This window comes from Mus musculus, chromosome 16 (assembly GCF_000001635.26).
Source record: "Mus musculus strain C57BL/6J chromosome 16, GRCm38.p6 C57BL/6J".
Classification (NCBI taxonomy): domain Eukaryota; kingdom Metazoa; phylum Chordata; class Mammalia; order Rodentia; family Muridae; genus Mus; species Mus musculus.
Genome location: NC_000082.6, coordinates 44,139,762 through 44,163,462, shown reverse-complemented (window position 1 = coordinate 44,163,462; position 23,701 = coordinate 44,139,762). Strand labels below are relative to the sequence as shown.

The 23,701-nt window shown below is 38.4% G+C and overlaps 1 protein-coding gene across 2 annotated transcripts; it reads right to left on the bottom strand.

Moving 5' to 3' along the window:
- Naa50 (N(alpha)-acetyltransferase 50, NatE catalytic subunit) lies at positions 1–23,672 on the bottom strand. 2 transcript variants are annotated; one of them, NM_001347239.1, is made up of 5 exons: positions 23,352–23,672; positions 6,917–7,053; positions 6,270–6,389; positions 5,517–5,583; positions 1–4,000 (listed from the first exon to the last, which is right to left on the bottom strand). In NM_001347239.1, the coding sequence occupies exons 1-5, from the start codon at positions 23,357–23,359 to the stop codon at positions 3,823–3,825; spliced, it is 510 nt and encodes a 169-aa protein (NP_001334168.1). In that variant the 5' UTR covers positions 23,360–23,672; the 3' UTR covers positions 1–3,822. The 2 variants fall into 2 exon arrangements, with proteins under 2 accessions (NP_001334168.1, NP_082384.1); NM_028108.3 differs by having other exon boundaries at positions 99–4,000; positions 6,917–7,050; positions 23,352–23,654.
- Between the last annotated feature and the right edge of the window lie 29 nt (positions 23,673–23,701).

Here is a 23,701-nt window from a genome sequence, read left to right as displayed (position 1 = left end):
TCACATCTTTAAAATGATTTCTGATATTGCCAATATTGTTTCTCCAAGGGCTAAACCGGCTCCAGAGGTTTGGTTGACAAAAACAAATACTTTGAATCAGTATCAACATGTTTTAATCCATACTTAACTCATATGTCTTGAATTGTTGAGGACAGTAAATGAGTTCACTGAATGTTCGTAAATTTACAAAATATCCTATCCAACAATACCACTTTCCAATTGTTAGATTTAAGCTTTCATTACAATATAACAAAAAGACCATAACTTTTTAAGACTAATACTAGGCTTTGTTAAGCAAGTCTTATGTTAGTGTTCTGTCCCAAATGGTTTCCAGAACAGCCATGTGAGTGAAATGAAGTAGCTGCGGTCAAGCCTTCATCAATTTGCAGCCTTGGCTGATACCTGATATAAGATCCTTTGTCAGACCTAACTGGTTATGTCACACACTGCTTGATTGGGAAACTATAGGATACAACAAATCTGTTATTTTAAACTGCTAAATTTTGTAGTGATATGGTAAATAAGACAAAGGCCATCCTTTGTTTCTTGGGTAATAAGCAAAATACTAATTCAGACCATTGTGACTAGATATATTAAACACTGTCAAAAATTTCGAAGTACTTAACATAAAATCCACTCACTCAACTAAAATCTTCACTACAAAAAGTAATAGATCAGAATATGCACATTTACAGTTCATACTCACTAGAATAAAGCCTAAAGTTCTATTTATAGTAACTATATTTAAAATATGGCAATAAGGCATTCCTGGGGATCTTTTTTTCACCTAGATTAAATTCAGATATATTGCCTGGTGTCTTTTCCCAATTCCAAGAGGTCTGAATTAGCATACTTTGATTATTCATGAGTTTTAAATTAGGCCCTAGTGAAATATGGATGTATGGATCACAGTACACAACAATGACATAGTTGCAGACTGTAAAATTCAGCACAATAATGATTTCATGACAGTTACAGACAGATCACTACCAGAACATCACATAAGTTTATTTTAGATGTAACAGCAACATTAAAATTGACAAGTTTAATTCTTAACTGCACCAAGTAAACGTAGCCACTTAAGTATCTTTAAAGTTATTCCCTCCAAAAACTGAGGGAGTTTTTCTTTTCCACCACCACACACCATGCTTCCCACTAGTTCTCTTTTTGGAGGACTTTCAGTTATTGAGTGACCTGCTTTGGAGACACTTAGCAACTTCTTTCCCCAGATGAAAATTAATCTTGACAAATTACATATTGCATAGATTCCTCTACGGATTCTTTACTTTAGAACCTAAATTCAAATAGCATACAGAATAATTTTAACCTATTTACCCCACAATAAAAATGATCTTTCCTGAAAAAATGATGAAGATAGCTGGGTATCTTCCAGTTAATAGAATTAGTTTTACCTCAAAGATTATTTTTATAATGTTAAAAACAAAGAGAAAGCCCAAACAAATCAAAACCCAAACCCACAAACTCAACTGGGGCATTACTTTAGTATTTCTTGACTCACAGGTACATGGACTAGTCCCAGTTTCTACATTTTCCACATCTTCTCCTTATGTAAGTGGATGGAATTATTTACTGTAACTTTGATACAGGACAATTGACCCATACATTTAAATTTTAGGTTAAATCACTGACTAGTGTGGAAAAAGAAGCTATAATAGGGAGCCTACACATTCAAATCAATCTTTATTATTTGTTCTTCCTCTTTAAATAACATGTACTTAATTGTTGTGAGGCAGCTATTCGGTTTTCAAAAACCACATTTAGGGATACATTCATAGGACTACTTAGTCCAAGTGAAATGGTTATAGAAATAGAGGCAGTGTCATCTCAGAAAACTCTTTTATATATCAAAATCTATTTTGCTATCAGGAAGTTTACAAAATTGCTGACGTTTTTCAAACTAATTTTACTATTATTTATGCCCTCTTCTCTTGGCAAGAGCACGCTGAAGCTTATCCATTAAAGTAAAGGTGCTTAACACTAAACTTCTGAGCTTAGATTTGGACTGTTTAGGAAACTGATACCCAAGAAACAAGCATGGTATTTCTACAATTTCACTAGCCCGCCCATCCATCCATCCATCCATCCATCCATCCATCCATCCATCCATCCCACCCCTTATCTATATTCTTGGCACTCAAGACTACTCAAGTCCATTTTACATACTTTCACATTCTCAAATAAAAACGTAAGAGTTATAAGGTGTTTTATCATCTTGTGAGATAATTTTATCATTCAACCTATTTGGAAATGATACTTTCATACCACAATTTTACTAATATGATGTATTAAACTTCCTTTTAAAGTCAAATGAAAGAAAACACACAATCTGTACTGTTTTAAAGTCTAACAAGAACATTTCTTGAGCCACTGATGACTACTAACAATCTAAGAAATTCCATATATTTGAGACAGGACAATGTGAGCAAAACGTATCTCACATGTCTCCACATTACAGTTCTCAATCCATCAGAGCCACTCCCAGTGTGCCTGAAGATGGTCTGGTCTTAACCAAACCTGTCAGCTGAAGGTCACAGTGATATTTGTATTAATACTTTATACGTCTATTGTTCCAAGAATAGAAGGAATTTTTCTACTGATTCCTCTTATTCCAAATCTTTAAACTCAACATTGTAGGCACAGAGTGGAAGCTAACCTGGGATGTTCTCCAACAGATAAGCAATAGCATAACAATGTTCTTTTCAAAAATACTGTCTAGAAATTCTTTCATATATTATTAAACACTCAATGACCACACTTTTAACAATCTGTATTAGTTGACATTAAATACACTTAATGTGTTACAAGTCCATCTAAGCCTTTTACGTAATGCAATTCTGTTCGTCCAAGAGAAAACACTTGCTTCAGGTTTATTTAGGGATATTGACTTATAAGGGCATAACTCCATTTATAAGGTTACACTATTATTGGGCTTACTGAAAAACAAGAGGAAAAAAAATCAATTATAACAATCTTCTTTAGGTCAGTTAAAGGCCATATCTCTAGCTGGGATATTAAAACAGTTAATTTCACCAGCCCACACTCTACCAGTTAATGCCTCTAGTAACAAGATTAACAGCAGGAAAGAAGGAAAAAACAAAAAAAACCTGCTAACAAGAAGTCCATTCCTCAGCAAAAAAAGCAGTTTAACTGAAATACTTTGACCAAAGTTTAATACTTACTACCTACACAAACTGCCCCGCCAATCAGCAAATAGAAAAAAATTGCTTTAAAAACCTAAATAAGCTTGGTATTTTCTCACAAGGATAACAATGGTCCAACTCCTGAGAGTGCTCAAAGGACTAAGGGTAGAGTGAAGGCAATGCTGGGGATTAGCACCCCACAGACAGTCTGTATAACTCAAAGTACCACAGATACACTAAGCTTGTCTATGAATTAGAGAGCAAGGTATTGCTGCTGCTTTTTGTCTTTTGAAATAAACAATATAGTAGGCTCTGCCCTTCAATGTGAAAGCAGGATGTTGGTTTGTTTTTATTTTTTAAAAAAATTCAGCTAAAAATTTGAAATCATCTGCCACCCAATTTTCGGGACATCTTAACTGTGAAACTATACAGATCTATCTTCTCCTCCTTCAATCCAACCACCTCACAAAAGTAAGAGAACTAAAACAATCCAACACATGATCATTTTTAAGAGTCCATGAAAGTATTAAAAACTTTAAGAGGAAAGAAAAAAAAAAAGGAATAACAAAGGAGGAAAGTGGAAGAAAGGGGGGAAGGGAACCAATGGGTCTTTCTTTTATTTGGCGACAAGCAAGTGCAAGAAAGTTCATTTGTGATTTGTTCAGTTGTCTGTCTTCTGTGTCTCTGCATTCTGACCAGATGGGACTTTGAGGTTTTTCTGAAGCACATGCGCGTCTGCAGGCTCTATCCTCTTATAGTAGTTCTTCTTTGTCTCGATAATCTCAAAGCCAAACTTCCGGTAAAAGTCAATCGCTGACTCATTGCTGATCTGGACATGCCTGAGATACAGGGTATACATACACAGACACATATATAAGACAACTTTCATCAACTTTCAAGTCTTAACCACAGGTAGTTAAAACTGGTCAAGAGTAGCCAACTCAGACATTTCGCATATATATCAACAATCAATATTTAACAAAGGTTAGTCGATTCCTATCAGTAAATCTCTTAACATAATTCCTCCATTTGCAAGGCAGGTGGCAGAGATCAGAAGGATCGGTGCCTATTCTTAAAGTTAACAAAGATTATCACGAGGCTCAGTGGTTTTTCCAGTGGACTGAAGTTTTGTTCTCTGCAATGCTGTAAGGTGGCTCACAACTGCCTGTAACTTCAGCTCCTTAGATAACTTATGCCTCTGGCCTCCTGTACACATGTGTACATGCCTCTCCCCACAAATACACATACTAAAAACACAACACAGACTCAATTGCCAAATATATCTTCTTGAGCTTCCTTCATTACTCTTTGCAATACCAATGTGAAAAACAATCAGTTTTGATCTTTGTCTTGACTTTTTTTTTTTTTTTTTTGAGACAGGAGTGGTCTATCTCTGTCTCTGTCCTGAAACTCACTATATGTAGACCAGACGGCCTCAATCTCATAAGAATCTACCTGCCCCTGCCTCCTGAGTACAGAGTCCTAGGATGAAAAACATGAGCCACCACGACCAGTTGTCTTGGCTCTTAATTCAAGTATAATTTCAACTAAGCTACTTCTGACTTTATTAAACTCTACTCTATAGTAAATAATCAAGTTACCTTGAATAAAATATATCAACTATTAATGGCATTAATGGTCTCAAAATTCTGAATGTGATTTTGGTTTTTATCTCAGGTTCCTTATATATAATTATAACCAAATTATACCAAAAGTAGTTCACCTACATTATCAGTTTCCCACCAACTTGAATTTAAATTTAATTCACCAACCCTGAATTTAAAAATAGTCATTCTGAATGGAACATATGTACTATTCTACACCATTTCCTAAACAGTACAGCATAATAAAAACTTCTATAGCATTTTATTTGTTGTAGACATGTAAATTAGGGCAGTTTAAAGACTGGGAAGATAGGCATAGGTCATCTGTAAATAGCATGCCTTTTTATATGGATTTATAACATTTTAAATGAATGTATTTTATTCTTTTCTAAAATTTTTTTTATGGGTATAGGCATTTTTGTTTGCATACATGCCTGTGTACCACTTATATACCAAAGGAAGGTGACAGATCTCTGGAAATGGAGCTACAAATGATTTTAAGACACCATGTGGATGCTGGTAATGAAATTGGGGCCCTCTGGAAGAACAGTGGAAGAACGGCCAATGCTCTTAGCAGACGAAGCCTCTCCAGCCTCCCCTTCACAACCCCTAGTGTTATCAAGAGACTAGCAGACCTTCAAGGGGTCTTCAACTAAATAATACAATGAGTGAGTAGATCCCAGTTTCTGTCAGATAGGGATTTATACTGATAATTAATTTATCAGACACTTGATGAACATTAGTTACTTACAGATAGATATTGTCAAAAGTGCCATCCTTCTCACAGATGTTTAGGACATGATTTAACATTTTAGTTCCTATTAATAAAACAAATAATAAATGAGTAACCTTATAAATCAACCTAGAAATTGACATCTACTTGCTATCTTTACTAAGTCCTGACACAGAATTAGAGTGCATCTATACATTATTTCCCCAAATTTGTCCTCACTGTGCAACTTAACACGTCTAAAACTAATAGAAAAGGCCCCTTTTTAGCACAAAGAATTCCAGACTGATAAACAATATGTGAACAAATTTATGGGCTTCCACACGAATACTAAGCAATAGTTTTCATTTTATTTTTCACAATTCAGTACCCCCTCCCAGTTTGCTGTGTCCCCTTTCTTTTTTTCCTTCCTTCCTTCAGTTCAGTTCATTCATTCACAGGGCTTCTCTTGTGTTCTCTGTGTAGCTTTGTCTGGTCGTGAACTCAGAGATCTGTCTGCTTCTGCCTCCTTAATGTTGAGATTAAAAAGCTGTGCAAATTCCTACCTGACTTCCCAATTTTTTGTTGTTGTTGTTTTGTTTTTTTTGGTTTTTTCAAGACAGGGTTTCTCTGTATAGCCCTGGCACTCACTATGTATACCAGGTTGGCCTCGAACTCAGAAATCCACCTGCCTCTGCCTCCCAAGTGCTGGGATTAAAGGCGTGCACCACCACTGCCCAGCCCCCAATTTTCTTAAAACAGAACAATAGAACAAAAAACGCCATGTATTTTTACCTATTCCTAGTCTTCGGTAAGGTGCAAGGCATCCTAGTGTCATGATGTAAAGTCTCTTTTGATTCTGTGAATGATCCACCCTGCAGCACACTGCACCTACAGCTATATCATTGAAATATGCTGCCACAGAAAATACAAAGATGTAAGTCTCAACATTTTAACCAGGTCCTTTTAAAAACAATTAAAAAGTTGTTAATAAGCATCAGATTTTAACTAGCTACTCATAAGAGTATCAATGGCCTCAACATTTACACTGTCTGAAGAAGGCTAAACTTTCTCTGTAATAGTTATTAAATTAGTGATAAACACCCAGGCTCACAGTAAATAACCAAAACAACTTAGAAGCCAGAGAGATGGCTCAGCAGTTAAAGGTGCTTGCCACCAAGCCTGGCAACCTAAGTTCAATTGTTGCAACTTACCATGTGGAAGGGTAGAATCAACTCCCTTAAGCTGATGTTAAGTATTTGCTTTTAAAAAGTATTTGACATTTAGTATTTTGTTTTTAAACGTCAAATATTCAATATTGATTTCTCAAAATCTGTAACATTCAAACTTCCTATGCTTATAAAATGAGCCTGTATTAACTGCTTTAATATTAACAGATATAATTTAGAAGTACAAATGTTTTAGAAAGAGAAAATACATACCAAGTTTTGCTAGCTCGCCAACCTCTAGCACATCCTTGTAGAATTTATCATTATAGCTGACTGGAAAGATGACCTGGTTCAGTCTCTTCAACTGTTTAATATTGTGTGGCGTCACATCTCCCAGCTCGATCCGGCTACTGGAACAAACCAAAATGTACTCAATAAAAGATAACTTCATTTCTTAAGATAAGGTTAAAAGGGTATCAGTCATTTTTGCACATGACTGACCAATTCAACCCTTTTGGTAAAACTTAGTATTCCTAAAACACCATCACTTATAAGCAAATTTTGTCAAACATTCAACCGAAATTCTACTCATAGCTTCTGTATTAACTATATATATTTAGGGACATAATATTCAAGAAGGCCAGAAATATTATCCTTTAATATATGCTAAAATTGTCCTCATAGCTTATAATTTAAAACTGCAGATACATCGATTACTGATCAAACAGAGCAACAATACCTAATATTAACAAAGGGATAGCAAACGGTATGCCTATACTTTGCAGATGAGAAACCGGTACATTATTTTTGAAGGCAATCTAGCAAATAAGTATTGAGAAATCTGCCCAAACAATTTTCACTTATTTGTTGAGAGGAATGATCCAGTGACATCACATTTAGTGAAGTGATATTAAGAATTCATATTACAGGACACCCTGTTCTTTCAGAATGAGGATTTCAGAATGAGAATCTGGGAATTTTGAAAAACTTCCTATGAACAGTTGCATGGCATATCTTTCACTATTTAAAACAACAACAACAACACACTCCACACAAAACCTTAACTTCCCTCTATCTTTAAAGTGGAGCTGGGTGAGTCTACTATACATGGCTGTTATCCTGGCTACTTGGGAAGCTGAGACAGAGGATCACTTAAGCCCAGGATGTAGAGACCACCCTGAGCAACACAGGAATCTTATCTCTTGACCACAGCATGTTTCTTGCAAATAGCACGTACTTGAGTCATATTTTAATATTGTACATGGGATGTTGTTTCAGTTAGTTTTAATGCAATTAGCTTAAATCAAATTCAAGTCCACCAGCTTATAAGTTGGTTTTCCAGTTATTTGGGAGGTCATTTTTTTCTTGGATTTTTATCTTTAAAAATTAACCTCATGTTTTTGGGGAATAATTTTTTGACAAGTATGTCTAACCATATGACTACCATTATACACAACCATCTCATCTAATTATCACAATGAATTTCTGTAGCTCTTTGCACAGAGCCACACTTCTATCTTTTAAAAGGCATTTGGGTTGGGTTTTGAAGATTGTGAAAAAAGGAGCTATAAACATTTGACACAAGGTTTTGTGACAATGCTTTAATTTCTTTTTACGAAATACCTAGGAATGACAATACTGAATTTTAAGGTGTCAGAACCCCAGTTCTGTATTCTCACCAATATTTGGCAGTTTTAAAACTTAGGCTGTTCTAAGTATGCTACGTATGTGTAGTGATGTCTTACTGTGATAAAAGATGGTGATGATCCATCTCAATTTTTGTATGTAACCTTCCAAAGATGTACTCACAAAATTCAGCTTTTAAAAATATAAAATTTGGGCTAGAGATAGATGGCTTAGCAGTTTAGACTACCTGTTGCTCTTGTAAGAGGATATGGGGTTTGATTCCCAGAAATCAATTGGTGGCTCACAACCAACCATAACATGAGTTCCAGAAAAATCAGATGCCCTCTTCTGACCTCCACAGACACTAGGCACACATGTCCTGCATAGACAAATACAGGCAAAACACGTACACAACACTTTTAAGGGCTGGAGAGATGGCTCAGCGGTTAAGAGCACTGACTGCTCTTCCGAAGCTCCTGAGTTCAATTCCCAGCAACCACACGGTGGATCACATCCATCCTTAACGAGATCTAGCGCCCCCTTCTGGAGTATCTGAAGCTACAGTGTATTTATAATAAATAAATCTTTAAAAAAAACTTTTTTTTTCCAAGGTGCAAACAGGGTTTATTTCACATTAATATATTAACTGGACATTTTGTGTCAAATAAATAGGAATTCTCTTTAAATAACCATCTCCTCATTTTGTAAAGAAAAAAAAACTTTTAAAATAATAAGAGAATCTATATTTTTGGCTATGTGCAAAGACAAACAACATCGATTAGCTTTTGGAACTGTTTATAGTCTTCTTTTCCTATCCTCAGCTGTAAATACATCTATTTTCTCTACCTACAGGTATTTGCCTTTTCTGAACAAAAGACCATGAATTCAAATGCTTAAAGCAAAAATATGCACACTTATAATTCAGGTAGGTAGAAATCTGAGAATACTTTCCACAAGCTCATAGCCTCTTGGCTCTAGGAAAAAATCCTTCCTTATCTATTTTAGCTTGTGATAGTACAGGCATTTCTTGGCCTGGGATAATCTAAACTTTATAATCTTCTAATCACAGGTTTCCTGCTGCACCTGTTCTCTCAAACAGCAGTCATATGATTTAGGATCAACTCTAATCCAAATGACCTCTTCTTAAAATTTCATCTTCCAAGACCCTATATCTAAATAAGGAGACATGCTGAAATTCTAAGTAATGTGATGTGGCTACTATGCAAATTACCTTCCCAACCAAAACCTTGATTTTAATTCAGTGAAGAGCATTTTTGAGTATTTGAACCTAAGAGCTATAATTGTGTTACTTTTAAGCCATGAAGTCTGAAGTCACTGTTAAATTGATAATAAAGAATTAACAGTAGGTTGTCTCCCAAGGTACACCATTTATATTCCCACCAATAATGCATTATAGGACTCCACAGTTTTTTATACCCCTGAGAACAATTTTTACTGACTTAGAATTGATCCAACTCTTTAGAGCAAAACAATGGTTCATTTGCACTGTTTTTACTGTTTGAAACACCAAGTAAAAAGGAGCAGTACTGTTCTGGTCAGGTATGCCCTGCTCTAAGAGACTATATTGTGTGAAACTGCTTTTCCAGGCTGTCTTGCCCTGAGGAGCTCCATGAAGAGAAAAGGATGACTGTGGCTCCTAGGGGAAACCAAACTTTACCTGTCAGTCACTACCTATCCAGCACAAACTGTTGAGTTGTTCCTAGGAGTAGAAAGGTAGTGTCTTAGTCAGGGTTTCTATTCCTGCACAAACATCATAACCAAGAAGCAAGTTGGGGAGGAAAGGGTTTATTCGGCTTACACTTCCATGCTGCTGTTCATCACCAAAGGATGTCAGGACTGGAACTCAAGCAGGTCAGGGAGCAGGAGCTGATGCAGAGGCCATGGAGGGATGTTCTTTACTGGCTTGCCTCCCCTGGCTTGCTCAGCCTGCTTTCTTATAGAACCAAGACTACCAGCCCTGAGATGGTCCCACCCACAAGGGGCCTTTCCCCCTTGATCACTAATTGAGAAAATGCCTTACAATTGCATCTCATGGAGGCATTTCCTCAACTGAAGCTCCTTTCTCTGTGATAACTCCAGCTGTGTCAAGTTGACACAAAACTAGCCAGTACAATTGACCCCTTGTCAACTTGACACACAAACACATCACTAGTAAGCCTCAACCCTTACAATCTTATTCATCCCCATTCTAAATAACTTTAAAAGTCCCACAGTCTTTACATATTCTTAAAATTTCAATCTCTTTAAAATATCCATCTCTTTTAAAATTCAAAGTCTTTTTACAATTAAAAGTCTCTTAACTGTGGGCTCCACTAAAACAGTTTCTTCCTTCAAGAGGGAAAATATCAGGGCACAGTCACAATCAAAAGCAAAAGTCAATCTCCAACCATCCAATGTCTGGGATCTAACTCACGATCTTCTGGGCTCCTCCAAGGGCTTGGGTCACTTCTCCAGCCAGGCCCTTTGTAGCACACACATCGTCCTCTAGGCTCCAGATGCCTGTACTCCACTGCTGCTGCTGTTCTTGGTGGTCATCTCATGGTACTGGCATCTCCAAAACACTGCATGACCCCTTCAGTCCTGGGCCTTCATTTGCAACTGAGGCTGCACCCTCACCAATGGCCTTCCATGGCCTCTCACAGTGCCGAGCCTCAGCTGCTTTGCGTGACCCCTTCATGCCTTCAAAACCAGTACCACCTGGGTGACCCTTACATATTACCAAGTCCTGCTGCAGCAGGAGTACAACCTTGGCCATCTCTGGAACACAGCCTCTTTGTGCTTTCAGAAAACACTTCCCAGAAGTTGTCACTTCAATGATGCTGGTCTCTTCTTAATCACCGCTAATTTATTAGCTCCAGCTAACCAGCATCAATAGTCCCAGTAATGCAAAGGTTTTGATTTTGTAGTTCTGGTATCTTGTTAATCACAACTGATTCTTCAGTCCCAGCTAACCAGAACCACAGAATAATCAAACTCCAAAATAGCAATGGCCTTGAAAAGAGTCTTTAATTTTCCCTCTGAAACTTCACAAGCCAGGCCTCCATCTTCTGCACTATTCTCAACATTATCTCCCAAGCTCCTACACAACATCCGACAGAGCTCTTAACAACGGATGGATCTTCAAGCCCAAAGTTCCAAAGTCCTTCCACAGTCCTCCCCAAAACAAGGTCAGGTTGTCACAGGAATACCCCACTCTGCTGGTACCAATTTGTCTTAGTCAGGGTTTCTATTCCAGCACAAACATCATAACCAAGAGGCAAGTTGGGGAGGAAAGGGTTTATTCGGCTTACACTTCCATGCTGCTGTTCATCACCAAAGGATGTTAGGACTGGAACTCAAGCAGGTCAGGGAGCAGGAGCTGATGCAGAGGCCATGGAGGGATGTTCTTTACTGGCTTGCCTCACCTGGCTTGCTCAGCCTGCTTTCTTATAGAACCAAGACTACCAGCACTGAGATGGTCCCACCCACAAGGGGCCTTTCCCCCTTGATCACTAATTGAGAAAATGCCTTACAATTGCATCTCATGGAGGCATTTCCTCAACTGAAGCTCCTTTCTCTGTGATAACTCCAGCTGTGTCAAGTTGACACAAAACTAGTCAGTACAGGTAGTCTTCCTATAAATTATTGAGATTATAGGGAAATGTGGATGCATGACTTAGGATGAATAGACACACCAAAATAAACAACAACAACAACAACAACAACAACAACAAAACAACCTCAAACTGGGTATACTCTCCTCTTTTTAGCACCATAAAGTTATGGACACCCAACAAACACTCTGATATCACAGCCCCATTTTAACCTATCACCTTATATACCTCCCCCCAACCTTTGTATGTGTATAAAGGACCAACAGTCAGAGGACTTCAGACTGTCCCTGGAGCTTTGGTTTTTGTCCACCTTTTCACATTCCCTGTGTTTAGATCATATTCAGTTTTCCATCTTGATGCTGAACTCTCAAAGCTGGACCCCAGAAGCAACTCCCTGGTTTGTTTTGCTATTATCAATACAGATGCTTAGCTCACTTCTGAAACCTCAACTTTTGTTATAGCCTCTCTGACTTGTATTCATTGTACAAACCACATATATACACATAATTAGATATGTAAACATTACTTGCTATGTGATAAGCCTACACTAACAATTTAGATGTGAATTTATAGAACTTACATCTGTCAGACATGATGGCATACACCTTTAATTCCAACACTTGGGAGGCAGAGGCAAAGAGGAATTCTGAGGTCTAGTTCACTATGGTCTACATAGCCATTCCAGGACAGCCACAGCTATATAGAAAAACCATCTCAAAATCAAACCAACAACAAAAAACCTTTTGCATTCACTTTAACCAGACTACCTGGCAAATTGCTGCCACTGAAATCATTAAACCTTGTGAATTCAATGTTAATAAATTCTAACATTGTAGAAAGACAGAAATGCATTCACATATACATCTTATTTTTGTAAACAAAAATCTTCAAATTTTAACATTTCAACCTCCAACTATATCAAGCCGTCCAGTTATTAAGTCTGCTTTTGGTGCAAATCTGTACAACAAATACATATTACATGTATGTATACCTTGTATGGATATTTGTGAGAGAAATTAAATCCAAGGTGATTCCACTGAGCCTTCATTCTAATGTTATCTTTCATTAGTGTCACTTTTAAGGAAATAATGACCTTAAAAGATCTTTATGTGCTTAAGTTTAAATATTACCAAACGTGACTTAAAGCAATGCTGGTGTTAAATGAGTCAAAACAAGCAAAAAGTCGTAGAGAGAATGTACTTCAAGACTTTTTACATAAAATGATAATGTAACAGACTACTTTTGAGAATTGTTACTTCCAACACACTATAGAAATACTAGAAGAGTCCAGCGGTGGTGTCTTATTCCTTTAATCCCAGAACTGGGAGGCAGAGTGAGTTCGAGGCCAGCCTGGTCTACAGAGTGAGTTCCAGGACAGCCAGGGTCACACAGACAGACAAACAAAACAAAAACAAGGAACTTATGAATTTCAGAAGTAAGAGCAAGAACCCTATATTGTTGGCCTAAAACTTAAGTCAGACAAGTGATCAGAGCATTTGACCCATCCCTTGTTCCTTTCAAGTGGCTGCCAACTTAAATCACACGAGAAGACTCTTATGATTTACTCATCTATCTCTCATCTATATCATTCCTACTGGTACTCAAGTTTACAATCCGAATTACAGAAAGCCAAAGACAGCAATTATGAGGACAAAACTTTTCTTAGCTCAACTAAATAATGTGACATTGTTTTCTGATTTTCAAATCTATAGCAATCAAACCCCACGTCATCTTCATTTAAGAATTACTAGACTAGGGATTGCAATAAAATCAAACAGAAAATACAAAAATGCATATAGATATTTATAGTCTTTAGGACAGTATGGCTCCAGGGATCATCAGCCTGTGTCAAGTCTCTCCAGTTTTGCAGTACAAATTCATGGCCCAGACCAGCTCTTGTAAGCCATGTTGTAAAATTATGCATCCATTAGATAATAAGCACTCTTTTGGGTCACTGTCTGCTGATGCAATAGGACATCACAGGGTGAGCAAACTTATGACTAAAAGTTTATGTAGCTCACAGTTCTAGAGAGCAATGCAAGACTGAAGGATCACATCTGGCTGGTGGTCTTGTTATATTAACAGTCACCACATAATTTAAGAATAGGGAGGAAAAGATCTCCGCTCTTCTTTTTTATAACAGACTCTGTAACAGTAACAAAGGTTTCAATTCATTCAGGAGCACAGAGCCCTATAACTTAACCACCTGCCATTCACATTTCTCAATACTGTTTAGATGGGAACTCAGTTTTCAGGGTGAGTTTTAGAGAGACCAAACTGTAGAAAACACCCAAATGTATCAAGTTATTAAGATAATACAATTATGCTCAAAAATTTAAAACAAATTTAGTGGCAATATTCTGAGAGACCACAAGATGGAGATATGACTCCACAAAAATGACCTCCCACCCCCCACCCAGGTCTGACTTACTTATAACAGCAAAAATAAATGCAGAGAAACTCCCTATACCTGCTTATTCATTCAATGGCTACCTATTGAACCTATCTTGGAACAAAATTGTAACTAGTTAATCTGATTTTCAGTATTTTTTGTTGAAGGTGCCATAGAAACCTCTGAGCCCAGAGATTAAATTAACGCTCCAACAGAGAATGCGCCTGTAGAAAATATTTACAAATAAAGGTATACTTGGGCATTTCTAGGAATTTTCATTATACTGAGAGATCCACTCTATCATATTCCCTCAGAGGAATCACCTGTATTCCTTAAGGTTAGAGAGAGGGATACATGCCCCATAAGGGTGCATCTACATCAAACTCAAAGTATATTTTAGCAGAGGTCAAAGTATGACTAAGGTCAGTAAAAAATTTTGAGATATTAAAATAGATTTCTCCCCTTCCTGATTAATAGGACTTAATTTAACCCTGACTTTCAGTAAATGACATGAAAGGTCAAAAACATGGCTTGAATATACTAACTGCTCAAAAGGCTTTTCTTTTTCGATTACTGAAATTTCTATTACTATGTCTGTCCTCCCCTCTCCCAATTCCTTTAAACTTTAAAGACAGTATCTCTTGTAGCCAAGGCTGGCCTGGGACTTGTTTTTTGCAGCTTAGCATGACCCCGAACTACCAATCCTCTTCCAAAGTGGACCGACAAGCCCTACTTAAGCATTAACTTTTACACTTATCTTCTCTACCAAACTCCAAAATGTAAGACAGTATTGTCAGTAAATCAAAGAGTCAGTTGATAGGTTTGGGCTTCTCATCTAGAGTTTAAAGTAAGGCCTCTTAATATGTAACTGCTGGCATTTTAGATTGGATACTCCTTGGGGCTGCACATCATCAGATCCCTAGCTTTTGCCCATTGGAGGCTATCTCTTTTCTCTACTTTCATGAATAGCCTCATTTATTCAATTACAGCTCGATTCAGACAATATAGAAAGTTAGTTTTGAGGTATACTTTATGTATCATGATTGAATATGTTCAAGAGTTGTCCCCAAGTAGTAGGGTTACTGAAAGGTACTGGACCACAGGGATTCTAACTTCACTAACAGATTCACACTGAATGGGTGACTAGGAGAAGCTAGGTCTAACTAGAGGAAATAGGTACTTGGAGCCATGCCTATGAAGGGTTTATCTTGTCCCTGACCCTTTCACATGATCATAGAGATGAGTAGCCTCTTCTGCCAGATAGAAACCTACACTTTATGTTCTATTTTAATACTTATTAAATCCATTTCTTTAATGTTATGATTCCCATACTTTTCCTTTTGCAGGACAGCTCAAGCCATTATTTCAGCTTGAATTCTGAAAAGTATAATTAATGGAAGAAGGTAATATGAGGCAAGGAGAGAATGCCATCACAATAAATATAGATAAATCAGGATTTTAAAAAAAGTTTGATTTCTGTTCTGTTTAAAAACCCTTCAGCAGGATTAGAGTATAGCAGGCACATCAGTAATGCCAGCACTTAGAGGCAGAGGTCCTGAAGATCAAGTCCAGCCTAGGCTACAAAATCTCAAAACAAGCAACATCAAAAATCCCAGTTGTACAGTCTTACAAATCAAACACCTTAGCATTGCATAATATATAATAAAGCCATTCCTATGGATGGATACTGATCTAGACTCAGCTTCCAACTTCTTGCTCCATAAAACTGATCTGAATGTTTCAACTACATTTTCTCTCTCTCTCTCTCTCTTTTTTTCTTTTTGTTTTTTCGATTTTTTTCAAGACAGGGTTTCTCTGTGTAGCCCTGGCTGTCCTCGAACTCAGAAATCCGCCTGCCTCTGCCTCCCAAGTGCTAGGACTAAAGGCATGCACCACCACCGTCCAGCTCAACTACATTTTTTTAAAAAAAGATTTATTTATTATATGTAAGTACACTGTAGCTGTCTTCAGACACTCCAGAAGAGGGCATCAGATTTCGTTACAGATGGTTGTGAGCCACCATGTGGTTGCTGGGATTTGAACTCCGGACCTTCGGAAGAGCAGTCGGCGCTCTTAACTACTGAGCCATCTCTCCAGCCCCTCAACTACATTTTTTCCAAGAACATTATTTTTATTTTTAAAGTTTTGGCAGTTGATAAAGATCATGATCTTAAAAAAAAAAAAAGCTAGTTACAAGAAATACAAATGACCACTAAAAGTAGAAAATGTCCAACTTCACTAAATAAAAGTTTTGTATCAAAAGAAAATGCTAATTATTTAATCAGAAAAGTAAAACTAAAGTGAATATGTACTCAAAATCTACTTAAAAACTGTTATTTCTATTATTTTTCAAATAGTCATGTGTAGTCACAGCACATGCAGACAAAAATTTTTGTTTGTTTGTTTTTTTTTAAAGACAGGATTTCTCTGTGACCCTGATTGTCCTGAAACTCCATCTGTAGATGAGGTTGGAGTTTAATTCAGAGAGCCACCTATTTTTGCCTCTGGAGGAATTAAAGGCGTTCACAACCCAAAATTTATATCACTCTTGGCTAAAATGGTAGCTAGTGTCTTTTCTTCAATTTTCTTAAGGTTTTCCCAAAATTTTCTCCCTTGCAGGTTTTGCCTTTAAAGAGCACACTGCTGGGCTGGTGAGATGGCTCAGTGGGTAAGAGCACCGGACTGTTCTTCCGAAGGTTTGAAGTTCAAATCCCAGCAACCACATGGTGGCTCACCCCCCCCCCCCCCCCCGTAATGAGATCTGACTCCCTCTTCTGACTCCCTCTTCTGAAGACAGCTACACTGTACTTATCTGAAGACAGCTACACTGTACTTACATGAGATAAATAAATAAATAAATAAATGTTTAAAAAAAAAAACCCTTAAAAAAAAAAAAAGAGCACACTGCTGACAGTAAAAACTACTTTGGGAGACCAAATAACAACAACTATCAATTGGGCAAGCCTTTTAATTCAAACACTAGACACATAGAAGTAAGTGGTTCTTTCTGAATTTGAGACCAGCTGGGCTCATCCAGCCCTACAAGAGTCCCTGTTCCTAAACAAAAACCAAAACCTCACTACTAGGAAAATAGCCCACAAAAGATTAAGGATACAAATGTTACATATAATATTAACATTATATATTAATATTTAATCACATGTTTAAGAACTATGTATACAATTTACTCCTTTTGGACTATACATATCAGACAGTTTTATAACCATTTGCTATAGCACAAACTTTTCCCTTAAGAACATGTAAAGAACAGTAATGGAAACAAATGTTTACAGTTTATTCTTAATCAGAAGTAATAGCATTTGAATTACTAAGTATATGTATTTAGTAATTCAAAGTGAGTCATGCTTTAATCCCAGCACCCGGGAGGCAGAGGCAGGTAGATCTCTGTGATCAAGGCCAGCCTGATCTCTATAGTTAGTTCCAGAACAGCCAGAGCTACACAGAGAAACCCTGTCTCAAAACAAAACAACAACAAACATGAGGAATAATGGAAGCAAACTCAGGTTGAACTAGCTCAGAAAATACAAATACACACATTTCTAGCTGTGTTCTTCAACCACAGTAGATGAAGTAATTGGAAACAAGAGTTTATCATCAAAACCCAGGAGCAGTCTCAGAATCTTTTAATACAGAGGTATAAACAGACAAGTTAAATGTGGCCCACAAGTTGAAACATTTAGGAATACCTACCACCTGGGAATTACATTCTAAAGCATATTTTTACACAGCTTTGTTCTTTAAGGCCCTAGCATAGTAATGTCCAAAAGAAATATAATAAACCCACATATTTAACTCTCATCTCCTTAGTAATGGGATTACAGGTATATACCACCATGCCAGACTCATACTAAATCTTTAAAACTCCCTTCTATTATTTACAGCATACTTCAATTCAGATGCTAATATTCCTGGGAAAATTTACATATATCAAGTTTTAATAAAATCTGATCTATATATCCAATTTGTGTCAAAAATCCTTTAAAATGTCAAAAACCCGACATTTAAATTTTAATTTAAACGGTGGCTCAGCAGTTAAGAGCACTCTTCCAAAGGACCTGGGTTAGATTCTTGGCACCCACATGTGGCTCACAGTTGTTTAGAACGTCTGCCTCAACATCCTCTTCTGGCCTCATCAGGCACACATAATATACAGAAATAAATGCAGGCAAAACATCCATACACATAAAAATCTTTTTTAAAAAATTTAACTCAACTTTAAATTTTACTTAGGTGTACAAGAGTACTTACTGCTCATGACCAACTGTGCCTGGCATTCCATCATTGTACCAGAGAAGACTAGCACTCTGCTAGTAAGCTAGATACTGAGATCTGTTTGGGTTTTGTTTGTTCATTGAAACAGGGCTTCACTGTGTAGCCTGGGCTGTCCTGAAAAAAAAAAATCCACAGATCCGCCTGCCTCTGCCTCCCAAGTGCTGGGTGAACAGCAGTGGCGATAAACACTAATTAGCCGGGGGGGGGGGGGGGGGGGGGGGGGGGGGGGAGGAGGCTGGGTGATAGTACTACCAAGTCACAATTCTGCAGCTTTAAACTACAATCCATTTTTAAAATGAAAACTGTTCTACAGGCTTCTAGCAGTATTATACTGGGTACTGCAGGCTAGGTTTAAAACAAAGATAAAGAAAAATTATTTGAATAACTGAAGAGATGCCTCCTCAAAACCCATTAAGTTGAAAGCTATACTTTACACCTGGAGGACAAGAATCAAGATTTCGAGCTGGAGAGATGGCTCAGCGGATAAGAACACTGACTGCTCTTCCAAAGGTCCTGAGTTCAAATCCCAGCAACCACATGGTGGCTCACAACCATCCGTAACAAAATCTGATGCCCTCTTCTGGAGTGTCTGAAGACAGCTACAGTGTACTTACATTTAAAAAAAAAAGAATCAAGATTTCTACAGGATAAAGCAGCAAAGTAAAATTTAAGACAGGTAATAATTAGTTTGTTCTGACAAAGGCAATGACTTTGGAAAACAATGCTTCATAAAATAAGATTTTAACTGACAAAAGTTAGGTTGTAATAATCCAAAACTTGGCTACAAATTGTAATAAGAACTATGCAAATTATGATAAAGCAGAAAAAAAAACCCCATAGCCTCTTGGATGATTTTTGCATGTAGGGAAAATGTCTTTTTCTCACAGTGCCCCATGTATTCCAAGCTGGCATTAAATTTACTATGTAACCTTGAACTTGATACTTTGATCTCTATGTGCTGGGAGGGAATACAGTGTGCACCACCATATCCAGTTATTCAGTGTTGGGGTTTAATGCTTGCTAGGCAAGCATATTACCAACTGAATTTCATACTGATACTCACAGAAACCCCTATTCATTTATTCATTGATTGATTAGCTGCAGCTTTATTAAAAGTTGTCCACCATTTTAGGAAAGAAGAAATCACTATAGTAACAACCCCGCACTCACCAAAGTGGATACCTCTTCAATTAGAAGATACACTTAAAAAAAATCATGATTGTATATTTCAAAACTCTCAACACAGCAAAGGAGGCATCATAAGGTATTTGCTAAAATTTGGTTATCTGGCTGGGCAGTGGTGGCACACACTTTTAATAATCTCAGCACTTGGGAGGCAGGAGCAGGTAGATTTCTGAGTTCAAGGCCAGCCTAGTCTACAGAGTGAGTTCCAGGACAGCCAAGGCTACACAGAGAAACCGCATATCAGGGAGGGAAAAAAAAATAGATTGCTATCTCAATCAACAGACAACAAATTTCTGGTTTACACAAAAAGCAAAATATGACCTGCTGCTATTCAGTTTCTTCAAAAAGTTTTAATGGTATACAAGATATACTTTGTATCCAGGCTCAGTAGCAAACAGTAAGGGCAAAGGATGGATCTGAAGGTTTGGGGCCCCACCCTGATTGAGAAGAGACACAGATACAAATGTTGTTCTCTATTTTCTATGTAACAAACACCTAGATAAAGACACAGAAGACTTCCTGGGCTTGTTCCCAGTATACATAACGACTATTTTGTATTTATCAACAAAGCTTCATTTATAACTATAGAATCTTATGTTCCCCAGTTGGCCAAGTTTCAACAGCATTTTATTTTGCTCTGTATTTATATTATTCCTACCTACCTTTTCATCTTTACTTTGGTCCACTTAGCATTCATATTTTATTTAAAGGCATTTTTATTAAAACTAATTTGTACCTCTTTATTATAATTGAAGGATAAGTGCATTTAGTTGTATTTTCTATAACACTGACAACGAATTACAGGGCCAGTCATTGCTGTCTGTGGCATACTGAATATCATCACCCCCAGAGAGGAGTAACAGATAAAAAGTAATCAGCTAGGCTTTGGTGGCGTACGCCTTTAATCCCAGCATTTGGGAGGCAGAGGCAGGTGGATTTCTGAGTTTGAGGCTAGCCTGGTCTACAGAGTGAGTTCCAGGACAGCCAGGGCTACACAGAGAAACCCTGCCGGGGGGGGGGGGGGGGGGGGGGGGGGAAGAAATCAGCTTACCAACCACAAATTCAAGCCAAGTCTTTGGTCCATAAAAAAAAAAAAAAAGACCTCACTGGAAAGAGCAAATAGTCTAATAATGTAGTTCTCGTTTTTCTAGATATGCACATAAAAATACAGTAGTTATTAATTGCAAAATTATCTACTATGGAGATAAGGAAAATACATGATTTACAACTGGATATCCTGTTGCTATTACTAATAAGAATACTAAAGTAAAAAATATGAAATAAAAACATTTTTAAAAGTAAGCTTAAAAAGTTTCAATGCCCAAAATTTAAATCATAGGAGGGGGTGTTTCAGTTTTCTAAACTTCAGATTCATCTATTTAACTATGTTTGGTAAGCTCAATATACAATAAAACTTTAGCAAATAAAACTTCAAAGAAAATTCATGGAATAGAGTCTTTCCAATGAAGAGTCTGGAGACTGAATACAGAAGACATTTATACAAGTTCTGTATCTCAAGGACATTAACATCTTAATAAAACAAAACAACAAAGTAAAACTGCACTATACCCTGATCTCATTTTAGTATCTTAAAAGGAAGGAAAGGAAAATTTTAAGTCCCGTGCTTATTGGGAGTTAGTTAGGGAAAAATCAAATATACCTGTGAAATCATCTTAAAAGTTGTTTAGTCCAGAACCCAATTCTAAGCCCTCAACCCTAAAAAAATAAAACAATTTACTTAAGGAGTCTTAATTTTGAGCCTAACTACTGGCCTAAAATATGGATTCAACAATTCCAAGTTTGCCCAGTAACGCATTTCTAGGCATCTGCCTCCATCGTGTTACACTTAAATATCTATTTAAATACAAAGAGCCAGCTGGTGCTGGTGGCTCAAGCCCGTAATACTAGCAACTCAAAGGGCTGAGGGAGGCAAGAAGATTGTTGCCAAGTTCAGCGTCAGCCTGAGCAACTTAGTGAGACTCTACCTCAAAATAAAGTGCTGGGGACGTAGCTCAGTGGCAGAGTACTTGCAGAGCACCGAATACTTTGCTTCAATTCCAAGAACTCCAGTTAGTTAATAAAGTAGAATTGCTTCAAGAGTATACTAGATAAAAGTTCCAATAGACTGCCAACAGCACCACGGTGTGGTTCCATTTCTATTGTCAAGTATCAGAAAGACTAATCCTACACTTGAAATTGAACTAGACCCAATATTTTTAACCTAAACATCCAGAATAATTTCTTAGTCTTGTTATCTTCATTGCTTTTACTATAACAGAACATGACAAGTATGTTCTGAGTGTGTAGCAATGAGTAGAAAAAAATGACAGCATCAAAGTCGTACTCTACTAGAAAAATAAAACTTCCTAAAAATAACTGGATCATATTTTTAAAAATTACCAAGCATCCTGGATCATGGCTCAGGTGGAGCAAACATCCCCCCAAAAATGCCAAAAATAAAACCCAAAAAACACCGAATGAAAAACTAACATTTAAAGCAAACCAGAGTTTAGAAAAAATGTTTTCTATTTAGATTTAAAATCAAAACTTTCTCAGAATCATTTCAGAGGTATGGGACCTTCATTTTACACAGAACAAGCTTGTTTGGAGAAACGACTTACTTCGCTCTCCATAAAACGATGTTGAATAAACAACTAACTGAAACTGTAGTTATAATTTTCAGCTGACTTAGAAAGAAAAGACCGTTTAATATGTTTAAGCTTTCTTTTTTTTTCTTCTAATGACTGTAAGTAAAGGCAACCTCCAAAACTCGCGACGCTAAATACTGTAACAGTATATAAATCAATGGAAAGGAAATACTTCCTATCAAACGGGAACAGTTAAACCAAAATAACTTCTAATGTTACGGAAGATTTGCAAGATTAAACCTCAACTTTGCTAACGAAGAGCAAAAGCAGCAGCTCTCCTCCTTGCACTGGAGGGGGGGGGCAACACACACACACACACACACACACACACCACTGAAGCAATAGCTCCACCTACTGATCCATGGCTACTTCCTTAAACATTTTGGCACCCCAAAGTCTACACCGCTCCAGTTTATTCCCCCTCCCCTCCCGACCGCCCGCCTTCCTCCACTCGCTCTGACCCAACCCAAGTCCGTTGAGTCACTAGCTCCTAGCACTCATCCCCCGTGCTCTTTATTCCAATTCCTTTTCCCTCCAGAAGGTTCTGCACGGCCCACAAGTCTTAAGAAAACCCGCAACGTGTCAAAGCCCGCGGCCACAGCGCCGTTCCCGGATCTGGAGGAGCACCTTCAGGTGGCTCGGTGGTGCGCTCCCGGGAAGAGGCCCCCGGGCGCCTCATTCCTCCTCCCCGTGATCTCAGGCGGTGCACACACGTGAAACCGTGGACTCGCGCCCTTGCCTCCGTCGGCCCTTCAGCCCGCCAACAGCCGGCCTAGCCTCCGCCCCCCTCCGGGAGCCGCGGGACCGGGGAAGCCCGGCCATGACCCTCCGCCCGGGCTTCGCGCGCGTCTCTTCCCCGCAGCGCTCTCCCTGTCCATCGACCCACGCCCCTCTCCTGGGCCCCGGCCGCCGGGGTCCCCCCCACACCCCCGCCAGCTGCCCTTCCTCACCCTTTCATCTTCCCCGTCTGCTGAGGCCGTCGTTACAGCCGCCGCCAACGCCGTCGTCCTCGTCGCCCGGAGCTCTCCGCCCGCGCCCTGAGCTCAGACCACTCAACCCCACACGCCGGTCTTTTGGCTGAGAAGCCAAGCCAGGCCCTGAGGCTCCGGGAGACGCGGGGAAATCTGCCGCCGCGCTGCCGCCGCCGCCGCTCCTCCACACGTGCACTCGGGACACTCGGCTCCCGCCCGCAGCTGCCGCCAGCCAGACCCGCCGCCGCGCTGTGACCTTTCACCCCGCCCCTCAACGCGCCGGCGCGGCCGCCGCGTCGCGCGCAGGCGCAGTGCTCCGCGCCGCCAGG